The sequence below is a fragment of the Megalops cyprinoides genome, chromosome 8 (assembly GCF_013368585.1).
Source record: "Megalops cyprinoides isolate fMegCyp1 chromosome 8, fMegCyp1.pri, whole genome shotgun sequence".
NCBI lineage: Eukaryota > Metazoa > Chordata > Actinopteri > Elopiformes > Megalopidae > Megalops > Megalops cyprinoides.
The window spans coordinates 3,849,750-3,871,283 of record NC_050590.1 but is presented as its reverse complement, the minus strand read 5'-3'; the positions used below and the strand labels follow the sequence as shown (position 1 = coordinate 3,871,283).

The 21,534-nt window shown below is 40.1% G+C and overlaps 3 protein-coding genes across 3 annotated transcripts; all 3 read right to left on the bottom strand.

The window, feature by feature from the left end:
* Positions 1-689: 689 nt before the first annotated feature.
* On the bottom strand, positions 690-9,600 carry kti12 (KTI12 chromatin associated homolog). Its single transcript, XM_036535667.1, has 9 exons — positions 9,444-9,600; positions 7,027-7,078; positions 5,095-5,147; positions 4,491-4,546; positions 4,131-4,210; positions 2,898-3,057; positions 2,717-2,779; positions 2,364-2,432; positions 690-1,141 (listed from the first exon to the last, which is right to left on the bottom strand). Exons 1-9 carry the CDS (start codon positions 9,592-9,594, stop codon positions 998-1,000), a joined length of 828 nt encoding a protein of 275 aa, XP_036391560.1. The 5' UTR covers positions 9,595-9,600; the 3' UTR covers positions 690-997.
* A 1,740-nt stretch (positions 9,601-11,340) lies between these two features.
* Positions 11,341-12,257, bottom strand: LOC118781575 (neuromedin-B-like). The gene is made up of 3 exons (XM_036534541.1): positions 12,092-12,257; positions 11,723-11,925; positions 11,341-11,397 (listed from the first exon to the last, which is right to left on the bottom strand). Exons 1-3 carry the CDS (start codon positions 12,255-12,257, stop codon positions 11,341-11,343), a joined length of 426 nt encoding a protein of 141 aa, XP_036390434.1.
* A 2,502-nt stretch (positions 12,258-14,759) lies between these two features.
* sec11a (SEC11 homolog A, signal peptidase complex subunit) lies at positions 14,760-19,366 on the bottom strand. Its single transcript, XM_036535195.1, has 6 exons — positions 19,191-19,366; positions 18,021-18,130; positions 17,257-17,406; positions 16,674-16,793; positions 16,014-16,071; positions 14,760-15,715 (listed from the first exon to the last, which is right to left on the bottom strand). Exons 1-6 carry the CDS (start codon positions 19,239-19,241, stop codon positions 15,665-15,667), a joined length of 540 nt encoding a protein of 179 aa, XP_036391088.1. The 5' UTR covers positions 19,242-19,366; the 3' UTR covers positions 14,760-15,664.
* Between the last annotated feature and the right edge of the window lie 2,168 nt (positions 19,367-21,534).

Here is a 21,534-nt window from a genome sequence, read left to right as displayed (position 1 = left end):
GCAATGGAACTCAAACCTCTTAAACCTCGTGCAAGCAAAGTATTGACAAACTCTGACAAATTCATATCCGATTTTCACGTTCTGATTAACTTTGTCCCCGGCAACGTAGCATCTAAAGCTTCACATTGTGCTCATGCGAGCAGCAGCGGACAGGTAGCTTTCCATCAGATAATTCAATTAAAAGACTGTATGGCCAGATTGGCAATTGGAGAGAGCATGCCGGCCTTGTTGGGGCTGAACGATCCTTTGCTCAGCATTTCAAGAATACGGGATGTGCATATCTTCGCCTCTGAAACAGACTGAAACAGTCGGCTATTCCCAAGTAAGACAATATCATCAAAGCTGGTGCCTTTTACCACAGTTTTACATCTGTAAAAGGGAACTGTGCCACCTTCTGGCAACTACCAGCAACTACACTGGATCCCTTCAGAAATTACCCATCCAAACTTGCAACAAATCTGCCTTCTCTTAGCCATGGTCTTGTAAGGAAAGGCCATTGTAGGGATGCACTGGCAATATGTTTCTATATGTAAGAAACATGAGGAAAAAATACTTCAGGACCACTCTGTAATTATCATAATTTTTTTTAATCCAATGTCAAGTCAACCATTTTCAGCACAGAGGCTGGATCCATCCTTGCTTACTTAAAGAGAGTTGTCTAAAAAAAATTCTGAAATTAAAACGTGGCATGTTCCTCAGCCATACAGACAACCTTGCAACTTTCAATTTAGCCACACACTTACAGCCAGCTGCAGGGTCTCCTCTGTGAGCAATTTGGGTTAAAAATAACATTTAGCCAAAAATTCAAATAACTACATAGCATCTTTAATACCTTTCAGATGTTAAAATCATGACATTTCTGAAATACCCATTTCTGCCCACCCCATCTCCTACAAGAAAAATAATGCACTGTAAAAGAAAATTGAGAGCACAGTTATCCAAATATAAATAAGATCCTGGCTATGATCATTAAAAAAAACTCAAACAAAATGACCTATCAGTGCATACTCTTGTTTAAATACTGCACAAACATGTTGGCTATTTGTCCGATGTTCTCTGTCGGGTGCATCTTGGTGTAGCTGATGAACTGCCGGCGGAGTTTGCGGAGCTCTGACATGTTGATACTCCTGGTCAGTTCTATGTGCCGTCAGGTTAAAGAGAAAAAAAAAACAGCTGACGATGGTGGAAATTCCAAGGGAGAAACGCACATCTTGTGATTAGGGGTGCTTGTATGAGTGAAAGAGTGAGCCTGGTACATAGTTGCATTGCTGTGACACTTAGCACCCCAAAATCTCACAATGAGAGTTCTCACCGCAACACACCTGTGAGAAAAGGTCAAAAGGCCTTGCATTCTCTTCCCTATCACTGGGGTGTTGCATCACTGTGTCAGACTTTCAAGTTTTCTGTCAGTTAAATTATATGTCCTGCAATACCTTGACAGGCCACAAGGTGATCCACTAGACCAGCTTCGGTGTGTCTGCAAGTTCCAAGAAGGGTTGCAATTTACCCCAATGCTCTGATGTCACTATTGTTCACAAATTGTTAATTTGCCCTTGTGAAACAGAAACTAAACCCCCACACACTGTGGTGAGATTAACACTCCACATTATCATCCCTGTAGTGTATTATTAAATTTTTATCCTCGTCTATGCTGTAAAATACAACACCAATAGATTTGAGAATGCAGAAAAATCATCAATGTTCAATGTCCCTGAAAATATCTCAACCAACAGAGTCAACAGGCAAATCACCTCTTGCTGGAAGGTGGAGGGACAGGGGTTGATCAAAATTGGAAAAGTGGAATCAGAAGTTCCAAATTTTAGAATTGTGTGCGATGGCTTCTCACATGTTGATGTGCCACAGGACACTATGGGATGTTGTACTGACCACAAATGCACACGTATATTCAAGTTACCTATGGATATATGCATTTATATGCATATATGCATGGATATATGCATGTAACAACTGCAATGTAACATTATAAAATATTAAGTTTCATTTTAAATGCGTTTGTGCATTTATTTATATTTAGTGTAAAGCCATTCTTCTGTTCACAGCACACGATGTGAACAGACTCAAGCAGACAGATGCTACGAGAAAAATCAGAGTCTTGATTGCAGAAAAGGGATTGAAGTTGATGGCAGTACACCTGCATGAGCATTAATGATGCAGTACAAAGTGTCCATTAGGCTGGTGAAAAGTCATGCAGAGGTGGATCATATGTGGATAAACAGCCTGGCTTTCCTGCTCACTACCCTCAAACAGAACATTTTTCTGAAGCAGAAGAGTCTCCACATACGGGAGGGAAAGAGAGCTGCATAAATTCACACAGCCAGGCACAAAGACACAAAAAAGGATATCTTTTCCGTGGCTCCAGGAACAACAATTAGATCCCCAGGGACTGATGTCTTCTGTGCGCTCAGAACTGCCTGTCAGGTCATCAAAAAGCATGAATCCATAAAGACATTTCTGAAACCGACGTCATTCACATGACAATCATAAGTCACCGCAGAAAAGAAAAACACTTTTCAGGCTACCAAGGGAAAATGGTCAACCCACTCCCACAATATTGATAAATACGATCTTTAAATAATCTTAAGTGTGTAATCTTAAAATTGCTGTGACGTGAAACACTGAGGAAGTCGGCATTTACCGTGTACTCTTTTGCTGAACCTAAACAGAATAACACAAGAGTGAAAGAATGTTCCCATACCGTCAGCACATCCTGAGTGACTTTGTCCAACTCATACAAGAAGTTTGTGGAGGACAGTGGTTGCTGCATTGGAGAAGCAAAGGCAGTCAGTTGAGTACACAGATAAGCGGTCTGCATTTCGACTACATACCCTCGCCATCACAGAAACACAGTACAACGGGGGGGGGGGGGGCTTCCTTACGCTTTGTGTTGACTGGTTAGGGGGAGGGGCTTTTCTGTGAAAGATGGCATCCGAAATGGCCTCGAAGGGTAGCGTGTCGTCTTTCTGGATGGCAAAGAGAGGGCTGTCCCATCTGTTCCTGGAGTCCGGAGCTTCAAATCGCATTACCAGTGCATCCAATCTGCAGCAATAAGAGAAAGATAACCCACCACTGGTACGGCGGATTTCAAAGACAAACACATCTACACTTGGCTTCCCTTGTCTAGTCAGGTGCACAAGTTAACTTGTGGTCGGACTTGAATAGTGTCATGCTCACACTCTCTGGTCTGGGAGTGCTGTTAGCCTGGTCTGACACTGTTGCTCATTTAACTTGGATTGATGCACTTCTGTTCTTATGTGATGGAAGTCGTTTGGTATAAGAGCGTCTGCTGAATGAATGTAATGCAATGTGTGCTAAAAGCCCTTACACAATCAGTAGGCAAGATCACATAATCAACACCAGAGTGGCAAAAAGTCAGCAGACACACAACCACTGAATTCCTTTCCAGGTGCGACTCGTCTTACCTTCTACCAAATATAAAGTCTGCCCCAGTTTAAAGGGTGTTAACAAAAGCCTTCCAACATACAGGTGGCCTGTTCTCTTTCTGTGCACTCCTCACATTATAGGTGCAAATAGCTGCACAACCCACTCTGGGAATGGTAACACCTGTCAAACCTTTACACTAACAAGCACAGGAGTTGAGTTCACAAATCCTCTATATTCAGTGACACTCCGGCATGGATCAGAAACGCGATCAAAAGCAAGTGTTCCCCGCTGCTTGGGTTTCACATCTAAAGTCATACGACGTAAGGACTGAGTCAATTTGCAGCAGTATGTGCTGTAGAATGGATTGGACAGTTGATTTACTCATATATTCCTGATTACAAAACCATTAGCAATTATGTCATTATGAGGCAAACAGTGCCTGAACTGCTTAAAATACAGATTGTATTTTTAGCAGATGTTCAGTTACAAAACAAGCAAAACAATGGTAACTGAAATTAGGTTTGTACATGCATTAAATAAGGCTTACTCATAAAAATACAAAAGGCCAATATTTGAAATCAAGAAAACTGTTGTGCTGTACCTTTCTTTAAATAAAGTAGTTTAATAGCTCATTCATAATCCCCAAGTTCTGTGTGACGACCCATTGTGTCCACAAGACAAAATAAGCACTGCAAAAAAAAGCCAAAGACAACTTAATCAGCACCTACATCTCCTGTGTGTACCGCTTGTCCGCCTCTCTGCCGGCATTCCACGTTGAGCTAACGTCCGCTGAGGTCACGCAATAAACCTGCACAAATATGTTTACATATATTAGGCTGAGGTAGAATTACTGTCAGCGTCAGTCAGTAGTTTACTTAACAAAACAATTAAAATACAATTTATAGGCTCCGATTCTAATACTTCTGCTAAAGGTCGAAAGTGATATTGTTGTCTTAATTACTGAACAGATGGTGATGGGGTGGGTCAGTTATTAAGATGAGAACAGCCATGAAATTGAGGCAACACTGTGTGTCACTGATCAATAGTGATGAACTCAAAGGGACAATGCTTTTCCAGTGTTTACATACCAGACAGTGGGGAGTCTGTGTGTGCTTGATCAGACAAAACAGCTCATATCTGTAACCTGGAAAAGAAAGTAAACAACTATCACCTCACTGATATTCCCGAACGTTTTACAAATTCAGAGCACTTCCTTCAAAAAGCAGTCATGTGAGCAGGTTAAATCTGTCAGGGGTAACACCCCCAGCTGCTTCAGAGGACAGACACTACATTAACCATCACCTCACATGGCCGAACAGTTTACTGCCATTAAAATCTGAAATACTGTGCTCTTTGTGATAACAGCTCTTGAGTTATCAGCATGAACACAGAAGCAGCCCAGACAACTAAAACTGAGCAGAAAACTGTGTTAAAACTGAGTAAAAACTGGCAAAAAAGTTCCATTTCAGTGCAGGGCTTTGCTTTAGGTACATTTGTGATGTTATGTGGTAACAGTGTTGTTGTCCTTGTTTATCTGCCACAAAACTGTGAAAAAACTTCTTTTCATTTTTTCGCTGCTGAATTCCATTACTGACTGTAATTCCGAGTATCTAAACATTAAATTGCAAGTCACGTTAAAATGCTGAAATCCATTACACAGTATGTAATAAACACGATCAGCAATTTCGTTACCTTTAATGTAATTCAGTGAGTCCAAAATCACGACATCATCTTTGTTTACTTTCCTGCAGCAATAAACGGTAATCAGTTAGCACTCTGTGAATAAAACCTCAACATCAAATGACAAAATACTGAATTATAACATCAATTGCACACGTTTTTCCACTTAGAAATGACCTTGCTGATAACATGCAGAAAATGCTGCAGCACAGAAACTCAGTCCAGGGCTATGAATAAACCCTGGGACACAAATGCATGTTTAATGTGGCTCAACACCACGATATGCGGTTTTACCGCCTTTTTTTTTTTTTTTTTTTTTTGCTTTCTTCTTCTTTTTTTTTTTGCAAATTACTTCATTTATCCTCATTTTAGTGCTGAATAAATAAGCTTTATCGTTAGGCTATTATTAGATATGTTGTTGCTTTTCAAATGACAAAGATGACACAGTTTTAAAACAAATTAAATACCATAAAACTTCCAATAAACACGGAGGCGTTTACTTGCTTTAATTACTTAACTTTACCGATGTTTATTGGAGGCTCGGCGATAGTAAGAGACCTGCGTTTATTTCACCCAAAGCCCTCAGGCTTCTGCAAGTTATTGGTAGCTGAACTGACCTGGAAAATTCACCATGTTTTTTCCCAAACATTATACAGTGCTCTTTGGTAGTAACGGAAACAGGAATCAGTAATAAAGTTAAACATTGTCATTGCAACCTGTGATGGGAGAGCACAGTCTGTAAGAATAGCAGTATCACTGTGAATTTAAGCCGCCATGATCCGAAAGACAGCTTGTTTTGTCTAATCTAATTCGTGAACAAATGTACATGCGCGCATAAGGCATAATTCACGCGCGCCTAATTCACTAAAACAACCTCATTTAGCCTAATGTAAAAAATTATTTGTGTTATTTCGTTTTTTAGCCACAAAAATTAAATAGGACTACTGTAAGCATTTATATATATATATAAAATTTCCCCGGTGTTTATTTGAGGCAGGCGTTTATTTCACTGAAAGGGTCGAGCATACCCGCGGGTTTACAGGCCTTATTGGAGACTCGGCTATTATTGGACGTTTTACGGTACTTGTTTATTGTTAAATGCAGAACACAGAAGGGTGCAATAAGAACGCAAGGCAGGCTACACTTCTCCTTTATGAAAAAAAAAAAAAAAAACGATTAAGGCTAAATCTTAAATGCAAATCTACGGAGGGACATGAGCAAAATAAATAAATAAATAAATAAAATTGAGGGACAGTTATTAAATAGCTTACAGAAAACGGCACGTTATTGTGCGGCAGCCAAATAAGATGTCTATTTAAATCATAGTTAAATTGCTAAGCAACGAAATTTATTCTTCATGTAGGGGAATTCGTGCCCTTTTATTTTGAAATTTTCACCTCCCATGAAAACCGGAAGTACTCCCCTTTGGTGATGCACTCAAAACGAAGTGGAAATCCGTTGCACACGTGAAAATGCCTTTGATAGTAATGCGTGTAATAATTATATATGTTTCTCGTGCGGTTTTGCGGTTGCTTTCCATCCCCTACGGTTGGCTTGTCAATACCGTGGTATTGCAATATAGCGGTTACGACAGCCCTAATTCTTGTCACCAAGAATTCAGCCAAAATACACCAGTTCAGTGACCAACACAATGTCACCGATTCTTCAGAAAAAAACTCAAGTCCTCAATCATCCTAAAGTCACGTTTTTAAAGGCAGAAGTTGCAAATGTTGTGCAGGGGTTTTCTAAAGGGAAGTTAAGCTGTGCATTTTCCCCACATTTCTGTCTCACTGATAAACACAAACTGCTGTTCAGCTTCTTTGATCACTTGGTAAAGAAATGGAGTGATTAGAGGGACCTATTCATGTCACCTGGCTGCTCTAAATGTCTCTAGTTAGCAATATTGACTAAAATGTCTTTAACTACAGAGAGAGAAGAACCCACCTCTCCACTTCAGCTCGCAAGGCTCCTCTCAGGTTTTTCTCCTTCTGGGAGTCTGTAAAAACACCAGATGAAGTGAGCCTGGAGGCCAACTATTATTTACTGTGCAACATTCCAGCTAGCAACAATACGCTGTCACACGGTTGTGACAATATTGTGTTTACGTTATGGAAATGCCACAAATGTGATACTGCAACAGTGTAAAGCAGAAAGGTGTGAGTGACAAGACCGCCGCATCACCACACCGCTTAACAAGATTGCAGCCACGTCTCTGAACCCTCACATTTACACTGTCATAACACCTTCAGCTAAAACAGCCGTGTTAATAATGCTATCCCTTATTAAAACGGCTACATTTAAAATCACTTCATTTCTGTTAAGACTCATTTACAGCAGGCCATTTAAAAATATTTCATCATATTTAGTGCGGCTGTTTTTTACAGTAAGATGAAGGCTATACACACAAACACAGGCATAATCACTACATGAGTGAATCAGAGACAAAAACAATCAGAGCCAGAGCGCACTGCAGATGGCGCCATTTGCAGCTGAGCTTGGTGCATGCATGCTGATCCGCGGGAAAAAAGTGCGCTGGTGCACAGGTGCAGTGTGTGTGCAAACACATTCAGTTCTGGTTGGAAAACTATCAGCTCCAAAAGTGCTCACTTGAGCTGCCTGCTTCGCATGTCATCCAGGAACCGTTTCCAATAGGATGGCATCCGCCACAGAGACATACAATATTTTTTTAAGCTTCAGTTTCAGCTCCTACTGCAGTTATTTGGTAATGTACCAAACAACACAGAAAAAAAAGTACAAGCACTGCACAGTAGAGTGTCTGTATTCTCAATATATAACAAGCACACTTTCAACATTCCCTTCACATGCTAGAAAGGTGAACTAAAGAGCAAAGCTGGGAGGGCACTTAAAAGAAGAGAAAAAACAGTTGGTACCATTTGTTTGGAAAAATGTCTCTTACGTGCATGTAAGGTTATGTGGACAAAACTGAAGTTTTCAGCTGCGGTCATGTTGATATCAATACCGTGAGTAGCAGTTATTTTTTGCAAAAATCTGTACCGAGATATGTAGGATATGTGATTTGTATTTGTAAGTAGCTCGGCATGTTTGTCTGAAGTCACCTTTGTTGGAGATATCAAAACTGAGTGGCAGACGTACCTTTGTAAATGTGTACAGCCTTGTAATATGGTTTGCCCTTGTAACATAGCATTTTTGTGCTGAGAATGTTTTTTAGTTATGGATTTAGCATATCTTTTGTTAAAATACTAACATGCAGATGTGTCTGGGGAAAAAAGACAAAGCAAACACATACAGACTTGTGTGAACAGTGAAGGAAATGAATGATGACCAAACTTAAAGAATGGGAAGTTGCAATGCAGCAATGCGATGTGCCAGTTTACTTGCTGCAAAAAAGTACTGCATTCCAACATGATTTCTGCAAAGTAAGACACTGCAATATTGGGACCATTTCAAGGGGGTACAATTTAGGCTACCTTGGACTGGATATTTTATTTCCGACTTGCCCAACCTAAAGGCAAAACAGCAGTAGACTATTGTGGCTATTCTACATTTACATTAATTCATTTGACATTCTTTTATCCAAAGCAACTTATAATCACTTATAATCACATCCACAATAACAGTGGCCATTACCTTATCCACACTGGTTCGCAAACAATAAATATGCAGACAAGTGTAGCTACAGAATGAATATGATGCAATTTATGCTTTGCAGACACGACGGTGCAATGGTGAAACTTTAGAAGCCTGGAAGCTTTACAATATCGTAATGGGGCAGAAAAAAAAACAAGACTAAGAACGAGTAGAAGACAAAGTAAGGACGAAAATCTACAATTCCATAAGGCAGTGCTGTGAATTCTATTTTCACATGAGGTTAGATGTAAAGAAGTAAATGTTTGTAAATAGTCAGACCTCCGAGTCATTCTGAGTACGTTGGTAGGACACCCCAAAACGGACTTAACTCGAGGTGCTGTACTGCTGTATGTGAAAGTGGCCTAAAGCACGAATATTGTACAAGTTAACAGCCTATGCGAGAGATATTTTATCCCAAACACGAAACTCGTAAGAGTATAGCAACAGTAACAATTTAGCCTTACCAATAAAGCAGTTACACAGATACAACAGCTTCAATACTTTAACTTTGATAGCTAGCTAAGTGTTGATGTGGATTGTGTACCTAGCTAGGAGAGTTAGCTTGAATAGCTATCAAACAAAACTAGCCATCGAGCTAAAACAAAAATGCTGCCTAGTCGAAATAAGCACAACAGTAGCTAGCGGGACCTCCTTCGTGCCATGATCCCAAGTTTTCCAACTCGCTTGAACGCTAACTAGCTGTCGTTCTTGTTATGGAAATCCACACAGCTAGCGTATTGTATAGCGCTTACCTGCATAAACGTCGTTCTTATCAATACCTACGGTGTCATCTCCAACTACAAACACTTTTCTTTCTGTATTTTTCAAAAAGTATTCCTTCAATTCGTCTGTTCTTCGGCTTTTTCCACTACAGGGAAACCCACACATTACTATCAAAGGCATTTTCACGTGTGCGACGGATTTCCACTTCGTTTTGAGTGCATTACCAAGGGGAGTACTTCCGGTTTTCATTGGAGGTGAAAATTTCAAAATAAAAGAGGGCACGAATTCCCCTACATGAAGAATAAATTTCGTTGCTTAACAATTAAACTATGATTTAAGACATGTTATTTGGCTGCCGCACAATAGCGTGCCGTTTTCTGTAAGCTATTTAATTGGTCAGTTGATCTATAAGGAGTCAATGTATTGGTTATAACATTTTAAAAATGCTATATCATTAGCTATATGATTTTTTTGTTCATGTTGGAGTTGTGGACTCCAGTGACTTGCCTTGGATTGCACCGCGAGACTTCTTCAAGCGTGACTTGCCAAGAAAAAACTGAAGTGTCTATATCAGTGTATACCAGATATTAACACAGAATAATTGGTTATCAAAGTGCCATTGCAGTCGCGTCTACTTAGTGTTCTTAAACCCGTGCTTGGTAGCCTATCCGGTAATGGTAGCCTATCCGGTTGCTTGAAGAAAGCGAATCATGTCGTTATTTATGTCATTTGGAGAATTGCGTCCTTGGTAATCAAATGTTGAATTTGGATTACCCTTATTGCCGCTATTTAAGTGTACATTATTTAATCGTCTGTTTATACACCAAACTCGTTAGCATTCTAAGGCCTAGTTCTAACCCATGAAAAGATGCACCGTTCCTGACCCCGCTTCCTTGTCTCGGGGAGTAACAGTTGATAATAAAATTCATATTTTGTAAAATCTGTTGGAGAACAAAACAAGTAATGTGAGTCACTTGTTGTATGGTCCACTGCCGCACCGACAAGCGCAAAGCCAGACCCTCAGCTCCAAAATTACTACGGAGGACCTGGTGACCTGGACTCGAGTAGGCCTATAAATTATGGGTGCTACTTACCGTCTAGAATAATGCGGCATCGAAAAGTGACTTTGTTTATGTCTTGCGTAGCCTGTTTGTTGACCATGTCCACACGGCATTTCCTACGTGTTGCGGACCCAGTGACTAGGCACCGAATATGTTTTTGTCTTGCTGAACCGGCCACCGGAAAATATCACAGGCCTTTTAAAATAGGCCATTCCAGAAAGCGAATCGTTAGCTGTCCACTTCGTTTACTGTCCGACGTCTCTGTTATTGGCCATTATGTGTCTTAGTAGGAGAAAACTGGAATATTTTGACGCAATTCGTAGGAGTTAGATGTTCTACTGGAGGACTATCATTATTGCTTAAATGTGCTTTGAGTGTAAAATGCAAGGAAGTCACAGTGGGAACTGATACATTCAGCTCAGATTTGAAAAAAAAAGCTAGTACGAGTGCGTAACACTAAATGGCTGAAATGAGCTCATATTTTTCAAAAGAAAAACGCCATTCACATTCTGAACTCTTTTTCAAACAATAATTTTAAACTCTGTCTCTGCAAATAATCATCTTTATTGAAATATAAAAATAAATAAATAAAAATATGGACAGTCTAACACAATCTCATAATAGTATTTTATCATGTGCTAGTTCTTTTCTTCCTTCTTTTAATACATGATTTTAACAATAGTACAGTAACTGACAATAAAAATAATTAGACAATGTTACAATCGATTCAGAAGTCATTCAAACCTGTTCCTAACTCCTCAACGTCAACCTTTGGAGATTAATGAAGTTTTCAGATTGATGTCGGTATTGATTTTAACACAGATGCTTTTTGTCAATCTAGTCACAGAAGATTCGAAAAACAGCATCATTTTTTGCTGTTCCGAATGTAGCTCTCAATTATCTTCATCAACAACGCCGTCTCCTGCAATGTGAAAATACCATTAGAGAAGGCATTTGTTGGGATAATTCAACCGCTAACACACACTCATGAAAATTCTCTTTACATAGAATGCTTTACTTTTCTCTGCCAGCTTTATTCTTATTCGTCAAAACTATTCTTGCATTTCATAACGAAGCCCAATCCAACGAAATGCAATGGTTTTATAAACAATACAAGATAATTTGAGCAAACATTTGATAGCACAAGTTTTTTTTTCCCTTTACAAGTTTTTGTGCTATTCTTTTCTTTTTTTCGGATTGTAATAATTTATTCTCAAGTGTCATTTTGCATAGGTTTGCCGGCTCACCTCGTCGTTAGAATCTTGCTTCCCGCGGGGGACCTGCAGCTGCGCCTGAAGCGCTATTTTCAGCACCTCCTGTGAGATCAGCTCCTTCAGGTCCTGCGCGTGCATCTCCGGGTTCAGAGCCACTTGGACTGCGTTCATTGCCGGCTCGCTAGGAGCCCCCAGCAACGCGCTATCCACCACACTCTTCTTGCCCATGAAATGACCTTAAAATTTTAAGGATAAAGGTAAATAGGACACAGTATATGTTTGTGTATTGTTTGCTTTTATGTGCTAGGCAAAAACAGCCAATGTTCCTGGAAATATCGCAAAGAGGAAAAGACGCAAATAGATCGAGACATGTACCACTGCTGTTGGTTGTCATTAACTTACCAGTCGCCCACAGATTCCCCCGTGGATTTACCTTGATTTTCGCAACTTTGTTTCTAAGTTCAGTTAAGTCGAGACTCACTGAAGTGGTCACAGAGATGTAGGAGAACAGCAGAAAGTAAGTGAGGAGCCCCAGTTGGTAGATCCTGTTCCAAGTCGTTCCGGCCATCTCTCTTTGATGAAAACACAGTGGATGTGCAAAATTTCCCCGGAGCTGCTAATTCACCGCTCCCGGAGAATACTATGGGCATGTACAGAACTGAGAAATTTAATTGAAGGACACGCCTCTTCGTCCCTGACCGTCTCCTGCTGCGGCATCTGTGCGCCAACATTTATGTGATACCGCTGGGGAGGGCTTTGTTTGGGATTGACATGAAGTCATTACCTTCAAAGCGATGACCACGCTATGACGCTGCGAAGCACGGCTACGCTCTTGTCCTGTTTCTGACGCTATATTTTAGAACGCGTACGCTAAAGGTCAATGACGGACATGAGTCCCATCCATAAAGAAAAGTATTTTAAAAGATCGATTGAAAACAAAAACACAGACACGTATCTAGGGCGGCATACATACTCTGTTTGGCAATAGCATTTAAAATTCTGAACAGTGAGGCAGAAAAGAAAAAGATTAAAAAAAAAAACATAAAAAACTTATGTACTGGGAACAGCACATTTTATGAAACAGAAGGTGCAAATCAACCCAGGTGCGGTTGAGAGAAGTTATGAAAACCCCCTGTGTTTAAATATTTGTGTGGCTACTGGTGCTAACACTGAGAGCGCATCTTTTAACACAAATACCCCCTCAGCACATTTGTTCCGCATAGGGCAAACAGCACCAACGTGCCACGTGAGGTTACATGCAATTAACAACTCTGTTAAACCTAAATAGAAGTCACTGTGGAATGAAAACCGGGGGCATGGACTTCTCCCAAGACGAGCTTGGCAAACTTTATTTCACAAAGGGACGGGCTACTTGGGGAAATCATTTTCAAAGATGCAACCTCTAGTGTGAAATTTTCAGAAGACTGCAAGGGCTGTTTCTTCCAGCAACGGCCAAGGGAGCAGGTGACAGAGAGCATTCATGTGTCAGCGGCTATTTCGCCATTGTTCTGAAGCGAACATTGTCAATCAGGAAGCTTTAGTGAGCCATTAGTCACCACGCAGTCTGAGGAAGTGGCTGGAAAGATATTGTATCTCTTCTTTTCAGTAAGATAGTAAAGGTCAGTTTGGTGCTGTTCAGTGCATGCGCTCAGACTCTCCATGTACCTGCGCTCGGGACATGCCTCTGGGCACGTACAGATAAGAAAATATAGTTTTATCCTTTTGACGTTTGTAAGTGAAAGGGTTCTGAAATACAAGTGCAGTAATAGCACTTAAAATAGATGTCAGAGGAGGTTAGGGTTTTAGCGTGAACTTAAAGCACTTTGCAAGATGGATGAAGACACTTCACCTCCCGCCCCCATCATATCTGAGAAGGTAAATGCACCTCTAATAGTTTTGTCAGCTGGGTCCCCTAACATTATGTGGACCCCATCAAAACTTTCCTCATACCGCTCGTTTTTCGTTATCCATTAACTATGAACCACTATAGTAAAGAGTGTTGTTGAAAGCGCATTCACGCATAGGAGTTTATAAGATGGATTTTAAAAATCTATGGTCTCGGGAACATTAACACAATACATTAAGTTATTTTTGTTTATTCGCGAAGATTCCGAAATTCAGATTTCACAGTATGCTTGTGAGTGCAGTGCACCCTGAAGGTGTCGTGCTGAGTTTATATTAAGTTTCGTCAAAATAGTCGAACAAGTCTTTAAGTGCACGAAATCCTTACGTCATTGGCTTCAAGCCTCGCGCGTGCCATGCTTGTCCATTTGGTTTCATGGGACTTCCCCACAATAGACCGCTGCGTTTTCCATGGAACGGAAAGTTGGGAGTCATTTGTAATCTCGCTACATCATTTTTCTCCCGTGATCCGCCAGGGGGCGCTCTCGCGGATGACATTGCATCTGGAGCCGAGTCCAAAGCCATCTGCCACGAACAGGATTCATTCGGGCTGAACCGTCTAGCTTGTCGCGGTAAAAAAAAAAAAAAAACCGAGCCTCTCCGTTCCAAGCTTGTCACTTCCATCTATATCAAGTCCGGCTGCCAAATGTTAAGTTCATCTTGGAGGCCGTATGTTTTCACAGCCCCTGGACGTGAACTTTTCTATTGAGATTTAGACCTGATATTATTCTTGCCGCGTTCAACGTGCTAACAAGCAGCTTTGTGACTAATGTGAAGTAAACTTGTAAAGCTATGAACAATAGGTGATCATCATCTGGAAGCCATCCATAGCGTTTGTGGTAAAAATATCAATGACTAAAAGATCTAAAAAATTCTCTAACAACACTATAGTGAAATAATTAAGATGTCACTGCCATTGCTGAAAATTAAATCTGCTTTCTAGACTGAAATAGGAACACCCCAGGGTTTTTCACTGGCTATAATTTGGTTGAATAGCATAAAAGATGTACAGAAAGGTAATGCTACAGTCTGGACTCTCACTGTTGGACACATTTGTATTGGAAGGCAGACCAGCAATTTTGAGTTCAAGTTTAATATACAACTTGGCAAACTACTATTTGATTTTTTATTAGAACAAAATTGTGCTTTGCATTACAAAAGTCTCTGTGTAAACAATGTTTTGCAGTTCATTAGATGTCTTTGACAACAGTTCTTACAGGGCCAGTTTGTTGACTAATTCTCCATGACTTTAGAAGCCAAGGACTGTGGTAATTTATTACCATTGACACCAGCTGTGAATAATGCAAAGGTCATGCAAATGTGAATAAAAAACAATGCAAAAAATGATGACTGAAGTCCAAAATGATACTCTGGAGACAGACAGGTGATCGTTTTTTTTTTTATCTCTTTAGCAGACAGACTTGCATTTTTTTGCCGTTTTCATAATAAATTACATGGCTTCACAGTATGGCATATCTATAATTTTTTTTATAAACCTTTCATTACACAGACTAATGTTCTGATTAAATGGTCTAAATCACTGGTCATTTCCAGAGACTGCAGATAGCCAAAGGTTCCCTACACCTGTAGAGTCTAGCGTGTATTAAGGCTGCAGTGTCACAGCTTTCACTGTTGAATAATCAGACAGCTCAAACTAATAATTTTTAATACATATAAAATGTAACACTTTAAAAAGACATTAATCATGATTTGAAATTACACGGCAGACTACTTGGGTATTCTTATATTATTTACATGTATAAAAAAAGTTAAGAACATGCAAAAGTCAAAGCAACCTATGCAAAAAAACTGAAATGAAGCCATGAAATGCCTGTGAATCACAGTACCCATCTTTATTTTGAAAGAAATCAATTCCCTTTCTCAAAAAAGCTTGGGTCTTGCAACATACAGAACCCCTTCCCTCCCTCCCCCAACCACACACACACTGAATGCTAGATACAGAGGCAGGATTTCCGACAACATCTGAATCAGTGCATTAGAAGAGAACTCTTCCTAACACAGAGGTGTGTCTGTACTGAGCCCTGCAGGAGTTTTGCAGACGTGGGACCGGCCTCACTCCCGATGGACCAACACGAAAAGACCCAGGAGGAACAGAACAGCATACTGAGAGATTAAATCAAGAGAGCACAAGGTTAAAACACAAATCCAAGTCAACCTATGTAATATCTATATCAACCTATATCTGTCTCTCTCTCCCATGGTCAAAGTTACTTAAATCAGATTTCCTACCCATTCTGATGTTTGGTGTGAACAGCAATTGAACCTCTTGACTATGTCTTTGTGATTTTATGCATTGAGTTGCTGACAGATGATTGGCTGATTAGATATTTGCATCAACGCGCAGGTGTACGGGTGTACCTAATAAAGTGGTCACCGAGTGTATATGTATGTAAAATCTTACCTTGAATTTAGGGTAGTCGTTCATCAGAATTGTAACAATGCCTATGTATGGCACGAACCTGTGAAGAAAGTTGTTTTACACAAAGTTACTGGCAAAGATTTTCCTGGTCAACAACAGTACCATGACATTGTTTTTTCATAACAGTGCATTTATTTGTCTGTTTTTAATTTTCATCTGTCTTGGGTTAGGCCAAACATTTCCCAGATCAAAGAACTATGAAATTATTCCAAATATTTAAATCAATGCTTGCCAACTCAGTGTGGCGAATATTCTGGTGCAAAACAGCTGACTTCCCAAATGGAGGCTATTCATTTGTGGTTGTTGAGCTGATTCACCACCCCCCTTCTTTGGTGAGTTTCCCGGAATGGTGTTATATACACACAGTTTATTAACTGATGGATAAACGAACTGATAAGTCCTTTTAAGTACAGGTCCAGTGTGGCATCACTGATAATATCATGAGCGCACATAGCAACCCCTCATTGTAATCACACAGGCATGACACATGAACGATACAACAGATAAAGTGCATTTTATCTTTGGTTCCAGTTGGAGGACCAAGGGGAAGGATTCTGCTTCCTCCCTGGCCAATGACTGAGGTGTATTTTTTGTGGGTGTTGATTGCACTGAGCGTTTGGTGCAGCAGGGCGGCGCTCTTACCCCCGAGCTCTTCCCACCACATCCTTCTTCTCCAGCCAGTGCTGGCCCTGCTTGTACAGACCTCTGTCATCCACCGCATTATTGTCACCCTTGGTTAAGAACTTTATGTCTCCATTTTCTCTGTAGACAAAGAATCACACTTCAAACAGGAGCAGAGAGGCTTTTTGTCTGATAGAAATTTAATGCAACACTCCCCTACATCTCCCTTTCCAAAAGATTCTCCAGCCTCCCAAAAAGGAGGCAATGTGTTGTAACAGACTGCCAATTTAATATTCTAAAAAGCTTTATTATCTATGTTTCACCCAGACAATGTAACCTGATTCAGAGTTAAGTGTCCATGAAATCCTGCAAGGTTATTCAGGGTCATTAAACCATCTGCCTCTATGTTTTGCTGCGACTTTCATAGAACACTGCGCAGTGGAAAGTTGCACGGAAAACATCACAAATGTATGCCAACCCTTTTAACCCCCCATAAATGATGTCTCTAAATAAACCTCAGCTTGTGGAGCTAAGCCACTACAATGCCTCTTTCCATAGAATTAACTGAACGGTTTTGCTGTTTTGACTGTCATTCCTGACTTACTTCTCGTGAATTTTTAGGACTCGGTGGACTATCGGAATCTCCCTTCCCTCTATCCTGAAGACCACAATTTCTCCAACTCTGATGGGATCTTCCACTCTATTGGTCAGGAAGAGGAGGTCCCCTCGGTGGAAGGCTGGCTCCATACTGCCACTACAAAGACACAATTGAAATAAGGCTCATACTGTAGCTACAGAGTAGTGATGTGAAACGGAGGTTACCTGAACCCAAAAAATGGCCAAAGCTCTCATACGTTATCTGTGAGTCACTGATTTGAATCTATCATAATATTTCTTTGTGGAGCAAAGACATTTGATTAGTGCATACAGGGGCATGGGGGCACTGCTCCTGTAACCTTGGGCAAGGTACTTAACCTCAGTAAATATCCAGCTGTATAAATGGATAACACTATAAAAAATCTGTAATTGATGTAGTCACTCTGAATAAGAGCATCTGCTAAATATGCTATAATAATGCATACAGGTCATTGACATTATCTCAAGCTGAGCACAATGCCACAGGCATGATTCGGCATGGGGGGCAGTTTGTACGACATAAATGTCGTTTTAGAATGAAAGCACACATATAAATCAGGAGAGGCAACACTACTCTATGCTCCATGCCGGATTCTAATAAGGGAAGATAGATAGTCAGCAGAGACTGGCAGCCTATGGCAGCTCCGCCATGCACGAAGCCTTAACTTCTCATCATTTCTGCGTCTGAATGTTTAGGCTGAGTTTTGCGGATGAGACACCTGTACTGCTTACCTGAGAACCACCACAATCGGACTCTCACTGCCAGTCACCACCATCAACCCCTTCCAAATCATCAGAGCTGAGGACACTATCATGCCAAAGTTCAGTACCTGGTAATAGAGCTGAAACAGGAAAACAACGGACTGTTACACGTCATAACTGGGAAATGTCATACTATTACAATAGACCAATTATTCATCCCGGTGGTTCGTAGTAATATGAGCTATGTAAAGTAATATCAACAACCAGGGATCTGTAAAGTGACACGAATAAACGGAATGAGAACTGCGTGGGAAAATTAGCCTGCTCTGAAACTTCGTCAGTGATTGCTTTTAAACGTTAGTTCTCCATTGCCACACCATAGTAATTAACTTAGCTACAAACATAAACTCATGAAATTAAATCGGATATTGTTCTTTACCTAACAACATATGAAGAAAAATAGTGGACTATGTAGCTACATAGATTAAAAAAAACATATGGAGAAAAACATACCGCTAGATAACGGCAGCGATTATTTACATTTGCATTTATTTATTTAGCAGACGCTTTTATCCAAAGCGACTTACAAAAGTGCATACAGTGCATACAGCAAGTATAGCGACATTATTTAGTCATTTTTTTATATTAGTCAATTGCTGTTCAAAAGGTAAAAACGGTTGGGGGAGCTACCTAGCAAACGGTAAGCAACTACCAGAGCACCATCATTTCCTGTACCTAGGTAGCAAGCTAACCATATTTAGCTTCGCCACAAAACAGTTAGATTTTCCATGTAGATTGTCTTCTTAGTTTGCTAGCTGCACTTTTTATATTATAGTTATCTACCACTGGCTAGCTCCCTAATGGTAACTGCATGCTACACAGTCTAACTTGCTAATGGTGAAGATGCATTTATGAAATTGACAAACCAGCTATCGTCAATGAATTTTGAAGAAGAAAACATACAATTTAGCGTGCTACTCTGCGTGACAAATATTGTGCTGATATTATCTATCATGTTACTGTGGTAAATAACGATAGCAACCTCCCACATATTCCAACAAGTTGCGGTTTTAGTTAGCTAGCTGGCTACCACCTGCAACAGTACTGAGCTAAGGCGACGTGTTATTACTTCAAGCACTGTCCGCTATCCCTTCATAAACCCTACCTATGAGCAAGCGCTAACTAGCGAAATATTAATACCTGGCGTTTATTCATCCGCCGGACGTCATCGAGGAAATCTAGAGAGAGCATTTTGTAGGCGCTTATTGTTCTCTGCAAAGCCGTTAGAAATTAATTTATACTCAAAACAAAAATACAGAATGAAAGAGAAAGCCGGAGGAACATTTACAGCGCCTTTCCGGTGTGTTTAGGCACCAGAAGCCACGCCCGCTTTTTGAAAAACTTTATTGAAAGAAGAGCGGACTGGCCCTTCCAGTGAGCACAGTGGCCAATCAGAGCTCAGTGCGTGTGTGCGTACAATAGGGAAAACAGCTCGGGCCAATTCTAATTTTCAGTGTGGCAGCACTTCCGTTTCAAGAACATTCAGCGCATCTGAACGCACATGCACTCTGCTTTCAAAATCGGCGTGCCAAAATTGTTCTGATATAAGCTCTCTTGCCATTACACCAAGCCTTTTGTTCTATGAAATCATCCATGGTTGTGTCAGGGTTACATGTCTTTGGCTCCTGATATTTGATCGGCCCAAGTAGAGATGATGGTCTTAAATTAAAAAATCAAATAAACACATTTGAATCACAGTTTAAGACTAAATAGATTGTGTTACAGCGATATCACAATATAAAAGCATATGATGGTTTAGGGTTTAGTAAAAGCCTGCAAGCCAGTGAATAATGACAGAACAGAGTGGACAGAGTGCTTTCTCTGAGGAAAAGATGGGTGTTATTTAAATAAAAACTACAAGGGACATGACAAATGAATGCACTGAGATTGAAGAGTTGTGTCTTTTGGAGACAATGTGAGGTAGCAGGCCTTTGTCTCAGGTACAGTCCTAGCCTCCACTGACATCACGTATCAAGGCACCTCATAGGGTGAGAAATAAGCCAATCAGGAGCACTGCTTCAGTTGAAGCATGAGTCTATTGCTTCATTAATTACTGATTTTATCCATTGGTCCACTGTGGAGAATAAAGCAATTTGATCATGAAGGCAGCATGTCACTCCCATTCAATCTGGAATCCCCCCCCCTCTTTTCTGATCACTTGAAAAGCCTTGCAATGCAATGGACAAATGTGAATAACAATGTAATCTAAATAGCTACTAATTTTGTTTGAAAAATTAATAGCCAAGTCTAGACAAACTGAATAGCTAGGCTGCTGAAAAATTAGTGTTTGCAGAGTTGCAATACCTCCATGGTGGAAGAATTATTAAACATCCACTTAAATTTATCTAGCACACAATTCCACAACAAAGTACATGTTCAGTATTTATGTAACACAGTTTGTTCAACAAATAATGCTTGGCTCACTCTGGCTGATCCAAACTGTGTGTTGGAATGAGACAAGAATTCTCCCATGTGTCACTTCCTCTTCCTTAGGTACAAAACTGATAATCCAGATAAGACATTTAAAAGGACATATTTCTTACATATGGATTTTATTTGCTGTAATATGAAGTAAACATAACAAGGCACAAAGGCCAATGCAAGTTAAATACATATGTGATGGCTTGGGGAAAAACCCTGATATAGACATGTCAATTGCATTAGCTATGTACACAGGCTAGCTTGTACAAGGTCCGTTATACTACTGTACATATTATCAAAAGGTACAAAGTTCCTCTGGATTAGCTGTATCAAAAATGCTGAAATTCAAATGAGTATAATCTCTGTCCATTATGATAAATATTTTAAATTACTCTCCAGTAAACAGTTAAAGAGGATTCTGGTTTTGTGGAAAGAAAAACACTTACGTTATAAACGTGGAAAGAAATGCACAAGTTACACAGCACTTAAATAGAAAGTTCACATGAAAAAGTCAATATGACCATAAATACAAATCTCCAAAGTAATTTATAAAATTGAGTAATATGGGAGATAAGATATTTTATGAAAAAAAAAAAAAAAACAAAAACAAATGCAGCCATATAAGACAGTCAGTTTCCACTCAAAACACGTCCCACTCAAGTCACCTCAGTATACAATAGAGGTAGAAACAGCTGTTGAGCTCTTGCTTACTGAAGCAGACTTATTCTCGCATACGCGCCAGCATTCGACCGGCCATTCAAACACACCTTTTAAACATGATTCGCTCTACAGCCAGCCACAGCGGTGTCAAATTTCACACCACCTCTATGTTCAGTCACTGTTCATCAATGGTATTCTTTTACTTTAAACTCACCCAGCTTTTGAAGCAAGCTGTTCTCAAATGTACCTGATGAATACACATTGTATCGGTTGCCCGGTTTGCCCAGATTCACACATACCAGAACACAGTTTCCAAAGCAAAATAACCAAATTTAACCAAAACACAATGACATGTATAACTCACAAGTAGACGCCTAACTTCAGGGGAAGATAATGGTAAATG

What these genes read in the sequence shown, in the direction of transcription:
- sec11a (XM_036535195.1), bottom strand. Translation starts at nt 19,241, where the DNA reads ATGCTCTCTCTAGATTTCCTCGATGACGTCCGGCGGATGAATAAACGC. An exon ending in GGCGGATGAATAAACGCCAG is followed by an intron (nt 18,131 to 19,190) that starts GTATTAATATTT and finishes TTCCTGTTTCAG; the next exon opens with CTCTATTACCAGGTACTGAA. An exon ending in GTCCTAAAAATTCACGAGAA is followed by an intron (nt 16,794 to 17,256) that starts GTAAGTCAGGAA and finishes CTTTGTCTACAG; the next exon opens with AGAAAATGGAGACATAAAGT.
- LOC118781575 (XM_036534541.1), bottom strand. Translation starts at nt 12,257, where the DNA reads ATGGCCGGAACGACTTGGAACAGGATCTACCAACTGGGGCTCCTCACT. An exon ending in GGGGAATCTGTGGGCGACTG is followed by an intron (nt 11,926 to 12,091) that starts GTAAGTTAATGA and finishes TAAAATTTTAAG; the next exon opens with GTCATTTCATGGGCAAGAAG. An exon ending in AGCAAGATTCTAACGACGAG is followed by an intron (nt 11,398 to 11,722) that starts GTGAGCCGGCAA and finishes TTCACATTGCAG; the next exon opens with GAGACGGCGTTGTTGATGAA.
- kti12 (XM_036535667.1), bottom strand. Translation starts at nt 9,594, where the DNA reads ATGCCTTTGATAGTAATGTGTGGGTTTCCCTGTAGTGGAAAAAGCCGA. An exon ending in TCACTCAGGATGTGCTGACG is followed by an intron (nt 2,433 to 2,716) that starts GTATGGGAACAT and finishes ATGACCTGACAG; the next exon opens with GCAGTTCTGAGCGCACAGAA. An exon ending in TTCCTGGAGCCACGGAAAAG is followed by an intron (nt 1,142 to 2,363) that starts ATATCCTTTTTT and finishes ACCTGACGGCAC; the next exon opens with ATAGAACTGACCAGGAGTAT.